Here is an 8063-nt window from a genome sequence, read left to right on the forward strand (position 1 = left end):
CAGCAAGAGGCTAGTGGCCTTGATTTGTTTGAGGTGATCAAATACACATCCACAAATACTTTCATCTAACTAAACTACTTCAACATGAAAATAAATCTACTCCAAGTGAAAAATTGAGGAAACCACACAACACTTCAATGCAATAAGTAATTCACCATGAAAAACCAACAATGAACTATCCATTACTTTGAAAGCATCATAGCAACAATTTGATCAAGTCTCTCCTTAGCTAGCCTACTCTACTCTAGCTCTCTTATCCCACCTCCTGAAACTAATGAATTACAAATGAGAAGGACTTGCCTTTTATAGATGTCCAATTACAATGAATGACCAAGATCAATTAGAGATCAAGGGTTAAGATTTGATCCCACAAACCCTTATAAAAGGTTGCCAAAATTCCAACCAATTACATAAGCGCACCAATCATGGGCCAATAAGAAAATTATAGAACTTTTGATAGCCAATGAGAGAATATGAGACTTGACATAACTTCATTGATGGTGCTTGAATTTGAAATTTTCTTATTGGTAAAGACAACCCGAAGCCACCTCTTCATTGTTATCTTGTAGATCAATTTAATCCTTAATACTCAACTTTGTTCAACTTTCTAACTTTGATTAGCTCTTCCAAAATTCAATTTCGATGATGATTGTGATGGTTCATATTCCCAAATTACTTCATTTGTTGAGTTTTTTTCCATCCCTTGAAATGTTCTCATTGCATGACTCAAGTTTTTACTTGTATCTCAAAGCTTGACATGAATTTGGTTGTACTCATGAACTTGGTGATATCTTCGTGTGATGGTATCCCTCAATATAAACTTGAATTTCCTCAGGAAATCTAAGTTGAAAAGAAATTTTTCAACTCCTAGATTTTGATTCTTCTTCTTTCTAGTATCCCTCCCTAATCTTGATTCAAATATGAAATCCACTATGATGACTTGAAACTTCCTACCATCTAAAAGTCCTCGAGCTTGAATTGTTTCCCTGTGATTAACTTTCCAACTTTAATTAACTTTTCCAAGATTTCTTGAGGATGAATGCGATGGTTCATATTCCCAAATTACTTCTTATGTTGAGTATTTTACATCCCTTGAAATGTTCTCATTGCATTGCACGATTGTTTACTCGTATCTCATAGCTTGACCTAAATTTGGTTGTACTCGTGAACTTGGTGATATCTTTGTGTTGTGGGAACACTTAGAAGCCTAGATTTCTTGAGGAAATCTAACTTGAAAAGAAAATTTTCCACTCGTAGACTTTGACTCTTCTTCTTTCTAGGATCCCTCCTTAGTCTTGATTCATATTTGAATTCCACTATGATGACTTGAAACTTTCTCTCATCTAAAAGTTCTCAAGCTTGAACTGTCTCCTTGCTTCCACTCGAAGTCTCAAACATCTCCTTGCTTCTCCCTCTTTAATCATCTGGGCTTGCTCCCAAAATGCTTCCTACCAAAACAAAATCCTTTGATTAGCACTCTAGAATTAAAATTCAGATGATTTGAATTCAAAAAATAGGCTAGAGTTTATTAATTGGTATGTTTGTGAATTTTATTACTAACGATTTGAAAAGAGCCTTTTAAAATCTTCTCTAAGTAAAGAAAATAAAAAAGCTAAAATTGTTCTTGTTAATTAAATAACAATTCAATCTCAAATTAAATTTACTAGCCTCCTAAAATAAGAGTTCAAATTAAAAGAAATAATCTAATTAAAATCCTCATGGCACTTGGGAGAAAAACATTAATTTTATTTTTCCCCTTTGATATATCAATTATTTAATATAAGAAAAATAATAACTAAAAAACAGAGGAAAAATGATAATATAAAGAAATGCCCCAATTATGAAGAACCATATTAAATTTCTTAAATTTTAAATCCCTAAGTCAAAACGCAATAAAAGAGATTCATTGCACATTTGAAGCTGTAAAATAAAATAACCCACCTCTCTTATATAGGATATGCTAGGGTTGGATCCCATGGAGAGGGGCTTCCTAAAAAATAAAGTAGTCACAACTGAGATTGTTTAGAGATGTTTAACACTAAATGGTCTCATGAATCATAAAATGTATTATAGCTTAATTTTTTGAATTCCTAAAAGTCTGGAGGATTTTAAATTTAAAATATCAAATAAAATAAAAAATATTTCTTTTCTTTTCAAATTTTCTTTTATTTGTTGACATGTGGCACAAAGTTTTCCTAAGCTAGTGAAGCTATTTCCAGCCCCACCCCATTTTCACCCATTTTCACCCACTCAAGTTAAGAGGTCTAAAACATAGGGGCTCCTATTTGGTGGAAAAGATTCTAAATAATCCTTTAGCCTCCAAGAAAAAATTTCATGGAGGCTCCATTTCCTTAAAAATAGAGCCCAAGCTTCCCTCATGGGACCCCTGCCTAAGGGTGGGTCATGACTCCTTATAAGGAGCAGACCCAACTTACCCAAAAATAAAAATTAAAAAATTAAAAAAAAAATTAACTTAAAAAAAGAACCTTCTAAAATTATTAAATTAAAAAAGTTCTAAAGTTATTATAAATAAACAAATCTAGGGATAAGCCGGAACTGTGAAGCTGGGAAGAAAAAAATCAAATCCTCCCGCAATAAAATCCTCCACTAATAAATTCTATTTCTCTTATTGTGCAAATTGAGGGGCGAAATTTGGTTGTTGGGAAGATAAAATCATCTCAACAGAGTGGAATTCGACCCAAAAGAAAATTATTAGGTTTGGATACAACGGACAGAGGATTTTCTAAAATTCTAACTCCATACTCTTAAGGCGGAATTGGCTGTGACAAAAGGATTTCGAATGCTCTCCCAATAACGCAACAGGAATGCAAAGAAAGGGGCCCCCATTTTGATGGGGCAGTGGTGTGGGAATGCACAACAGTCTACAGCTCCGAGATGCAACCCAGGAGGCAGATGCATCTCCAAGTTTCATTGCCCATCATATTTAGTAGTGTTGTCTTTACCTTTTCTTCCTCTTTCAAACTACGCCTCTTTCCGCCAAATAGAAGCATGTCCCTTCAACCTGGCCTTTGCTAATCACGTACTATCAAGCTACTCGAGTTTTTCAAATTCAAAGTACTTATCCAATCAATTAACTCTTCTGGATTCAGATTTCCACTGAATACAGAAATATCATCTTTGATCTCTTTCCTATTCTTGACAACACCCTCACCAAAGGATCATTAGCAGTTGTTGCTACTGTTGCATCGTTTTCACCACTTGTATTAATGTTATTTTTTGTTGCTTCATCTTCTTCACTCTCGTGTTCTTCCTTCGAGCAAAACCTCTTCTAAATTCTTATTGTAATAAATTTGCCTACTCAAGTCTCTAAACATATTCTAATTTCCTTTTCCTATTCCACTCATATTCCAGCAACCAAACGGGGCCTAAAGTTGCCTACTCAAGTATCACCACGAATAGAATCTGAAAGATTTCTTCCTCCACTTTAAACTCCACCTGTACTGCAATTACTCGGTGCTCCTCTTGCATATACATTTTTCATAATACCCACAAGCTCAATTTGTCTGCACTTTCAGAATCTTTAGCTCTGTATTAAAGGCAACCTTGCCTCGCAAAACACAAATCCACTCAGCCTCGGATTGAACTGACCACACAAAGATTGCAACCAAAACAACAATTCCCACATTACTCAATTCATCAACATAAACTCAAATGCAAAACGAATTACAAATCAGTTGGCCCCTCTCCCTCTTTATTAACTCTTTTGTTTACACATTAATCAACCTAATCTCATCTACAGCTCAATGCACTCATTTGATACCCTTGTAGCTTCATTCAGAATCCTCTTACACAGCCAGTCTTCATTGCTCTCTATATTTCCAACTACCTTTGCATCTGTACCCCGTCATTCCTCTTTACTCTGATATTCCTCTTTACATAGCTCTTTCCTCTGAGGCTAACCGTGCCTAACTCACATTAGGCTAGTCGCTACTTAGTTCCCTTCTGGCTCCCTTGTCTTCCTAATGCAGCACCCCCACTCTTCACTCACACTCTCATTCCTTATCAGCCCCACATTCCCCCCAAATCTCTTCTTTATTTCTAAACCACTAATCCCACGTGACCTCATTTTCCCCTAATTTAGTAAAACACATACCATTTCTAGACTGCATTTGTTCAAGCACAAAATAACCGATGCCTTCCCACTTTATTGTGTTTCAATTTCAGATTCTTAATCTTCATAAAAGATATCTTGAACATTTGTCATTCTATCTACCAGGCAATTACAAACATTACTGCTCCTGCATCACTTTCGGTACAACACAACATGTATATAGAAAAGTATAATTTGCATCCTTTGTAAAATATGCAACTGCATTATATTATATATATATATATATATACCTACATCCATAACAGTGTCCTTATCATCTAATCTATTTGGGCAATTTCCAAAATACTGATCCCAGACTTGATGTTCCATATTCATGCCATGTGCCCCATCCAAAGACAAGATGAGCAGACTACTGTAAACTATTTGATTTCTCAACCAACATCATGGAATTTGAATTCAAGTACAATTCCAGTTTCAGGTTTCAACAAGAATTGTATGTCATAATATATAGGGACTTTTCAGCTAAGCTATGGATCACTTTCGTTTAATGAATATGCAAGATCCCTGTCAAACAAATGAACTTAAAGATGCATGTTTGTGTTATGTATGACTTATCATTTGTGAGTATGTACACGTCAATGTTCCCATAACCATTGCAAACAATATTCCAGTAGGAAAGATATAACCTGAGACCCAAGAAGCCATGAAAATCAACATCTCTGTTACTCATTGAATTAGATTGATTTAAGAATACAATAATCAAGTCCAAGCTAATGTAGTCATAAAATGATGCCATTACTTGATAATATGGTGAGATAGAACGACCTTATATATCTCAACTCCCTCCAGCTAAATGCTTCGTTGATAACAAGCAGGGGCTTTCTAGTGTGGCACCAAACTCTAACAAAGATAGTTTTCCTTTTCGTCAGGATTTTGTTATCACGGTTGCATAAGAAATTGAAGTTCGTGAATTATTTTTTATTCAACAATTGGCCCAAAATAATCATTGCATCCTGTACGTTACCTGTCATGAGAGGTCCATTTACCATATCCATTTCTTTGTCTTCTAAACAGAATTTCTGCATAGCCAGATTTACCAGTCTTACTATAGTCTTCGCCCTTCCTAATAAGTACAGAGCCTCAACAAGTACTATAAAAGTTGACAAATGTGGAAAGAAACCCTTCTCCATCATATTTTCAAGAAATTCTATTGCTTCTCCTATAGGACCGCCTCCATAGCAGAGTCCTCTGAAAAGAATATTATATGTCACATCATTTGGAATAACACCTTTCTGCAACATCTCTCTGTAAATCACCATAGCTTCTTGTATCTTATACTGCCTGCAAAGACATTGAAAGATGGGGTTATAGGCTTCTGCTTCGGGCATCATCCCTTTAAGGGGCATTGTTTGCAAAATCTTAAGGGCAGTCTTATATCTCCCAGTTTTGCAGAGCCCATTAATAAGACTGCCATATGTAATGGCATCTGGTTCGCAACCATTGGAAATCATCATCTGAACTATATCTGTGGCCTTGTCTATATTACCCTTAGTACAATAAGCTGCAAGGATGCTATTGAATGTTACTTTATCAGGAACGAGTCCCTGAACAAGCATGTCATCAACAAGCTCGGTTGCTTCTTCAACTCTTTGAGCTTGACAGAGGCCATTAATAAGGGAATTGTAGGTAAACGTAGTTGCCACAACTCCACGATCGTCCATTTCATCAAATAGCACTTCTGCCTCTTGAATTTTACCTCGCTTGCAAAGACCATCAATTAGAGTGTTATAAGTAACAGAATCAGGATCGCATCCCTTGGCCTGCATTTCGTGAAATAGCACTTCTGCCTCTTGAATTCTGCCTCGCTTGCAAAGACCATCAATTACAGTGTTATAAGTAACAGTATCAGCAGAGCATCCCTTAGCCTGCATTTGTCGCAGGACACGCATTGCTTTATACAACTTTCCCTCCCTGCATAGCCTCCACATCAACACATTATACGTCACATTGTCTGGAATGCAACCCCTGGAAAGCATATCATCGATGAACTTCATCATAGCATCGATTTTTCCAAACTTGCTAAGCCCATACAATAAGGTATTGTAAGTATAAACATCAGGTTTGTGCCCCTTACTAGTTAGATCATTGAAAAGCTCAGTGGCTTCTTCCAACTTCCCCTCCTTGCACATTGCGTTGATCACGCTATTATATGTAACTAAGTCTGGAACACAGTTCTTCGTAATCATTTCATCCAGAAGCCTTCTTGCCTCTGGGAACTTTCCTATTCTACTCAGACCCGAAATCAAAGTATTATATGTACATACATTAGGCTCGAAACCATCGTTGATCATTAGCTTAAGCAGGCACGAAGCCTTGTTTGGGTTTCCAGCTTTGCAGAATCCATTGATTAGAATATTCAACGCCATTTTATCAGGGCAGAACCCGATTCCACGCATCTCCTCCAGAAGCAAGATCGCCTCCTCCACCCTACCCTGCTTGCAGAACCCATGTAACAGGGTATTGCATGTTTTATGGCTCGGAATACACCCAGTTGAATTCATTTTCTTCCATAATTCCAAGGCATCTTCTATCATATCCCTTTGAATAAACCCATGAATGAGAATGCCATAAGTAGCAGTATTAGGGATCAAACCATGCTTAGATGACATCTGCTCCAACAAATTCAGTGCAGAGCTCATCTGATTAGCCTTGCAGAGACCTTTGATCAAAATATCTAAGGTCTGAGTGTTCGGTTCAACCCCGGCAGACCCCATTTCGGCATACAGTGACTTCGCCATGTTAAGCTTTTTCTCATTTACAAGGAAATTGAGCAAATAATTGTAAAATTGGGTATCGGGTTGGAGTAACATTACCTCCATTTCTTTAAGGACTCCAAGGGCCTCGTTCACCTTGTGAGCATTTGCGTAGCTCCTAATCATGCTGCGGAAGGCTCTCCTTGTGGGGTAGCACTTATTCGAGCTCATTAAGCTGAAGACGAGTCGCATTTGTTCAAAATAGCCTGCAGATCCCAGGGAATCGATCAAAAATTCGTAGACTGAAGGGTGGGGAGAATAATCCTCTTGTCTTGTAGCGCATTGCAGAATTTTCAGGGACTCCAGTGGGTCCTTTTCTCTTCTGAGGGTTCTGAGTAGGGCTTCTGAAGTAGAGTTTGGGTACAGTTGGAAGGCAATTGCAGACTCGGCGGTTGGATTGATTTGCATCGTAGGCAGCGTGGATGAAGACGATGATGAAGAGGTGAGCTCATTTATGGCAGATGAGTGGAGGGATTTCGAGGGTTTGAAGTGGTGGGAAGGAGACCTAGTACTGGTTGAGAAGTGGGGATGGACAACAGGACTGCTGTGGTAAACGATAGTAGAAGCCATAGATGCTGCTGCTATGTGTACCTCCTGTTTTTAGACCACCCACATCAGATGTGCGAATGAGCGGATTGGGGAGTTTCTGGAATTGATAAAATAAGGACTTCATTTGCCCTTTGGCGAAAGAACATCCTCTCGTTACGAAGCCTGACCAAAAATGCAACGATATGGGGTTAATGAGTGATAAAGCAAATTAATATCCTCTTATTTATCCTTGATTATAACTATATATATCCCTCTATCTATCATTTCCTATCAGAAATGGACAACGTAGCTATTTGAAATTGGTAATTTAAAATTGTCTCTACCTCATCCTATCTAATCTCTTCCTTTTTATTTTACTCTATATTTCTATATCTCCCTTTTTAAATATCTACATGTCTCCCTTTACTACACACACCTTCCCTATCTACCTCCATATACTTTCCTTTATACCTTTCTTGTACACACATACACTCATTTCTCCCTCCCTGCCTTTATTTATCTTACCCCCATCTTTACCATTCACTTCTCATTATCTATATGCTATTTTATCTACTACTCTTTGATCTTCTCTATGTATCTATCTATATACAATCTATTACTCACATTTCTTTATCACTATGTCTCTGCAT

At 37.2% G+C, this 8063-nt stretch overlaps 1 protein-coding gene across 1 annotated transcript; it reads right to left on the reverse strand.

Annotated features, from left to right (window-relative positions):
* Positions 1 to 4771: 4771 nt before the first annotated feature.
* MEE40 (Pentatricopeptide repeat (PPR) superfamily protein) lies at positions 4772 to 7648 on the reverse strand. Its single transcript, XM_089827929.1, has one exon. The coding sequence runs from the start codon at positions 7453 to 7455 to the stop codon at positions 5044 to 5046; it is 2412 nt and encodes an 803-aa protein (XP_089684055.1). The 5' UTR covers positions 7456 to 7648; the 3' UTR covers positions 4772 to 5043.
* Positions 7649 to 8063: the final 415 nt, after the last annotated feature.

Source organism: Cupressus sempervirens, chromosome 1, assembly GCF_028749045.1.
Source record: "Cupressus sempervirens isolate cs-2001-9-10 chromosome 1, ASM2874904v1, whole genome shotgun sequence".
In the NCBI taxonomy this organism is placed as follows: domain Eukaryota; kingdom Viridiplantae; phylum Streptophyta; class Pinopsida; order Cupressales; family Cupressaceae; genus Cupressus; species Cupressus sempervirens.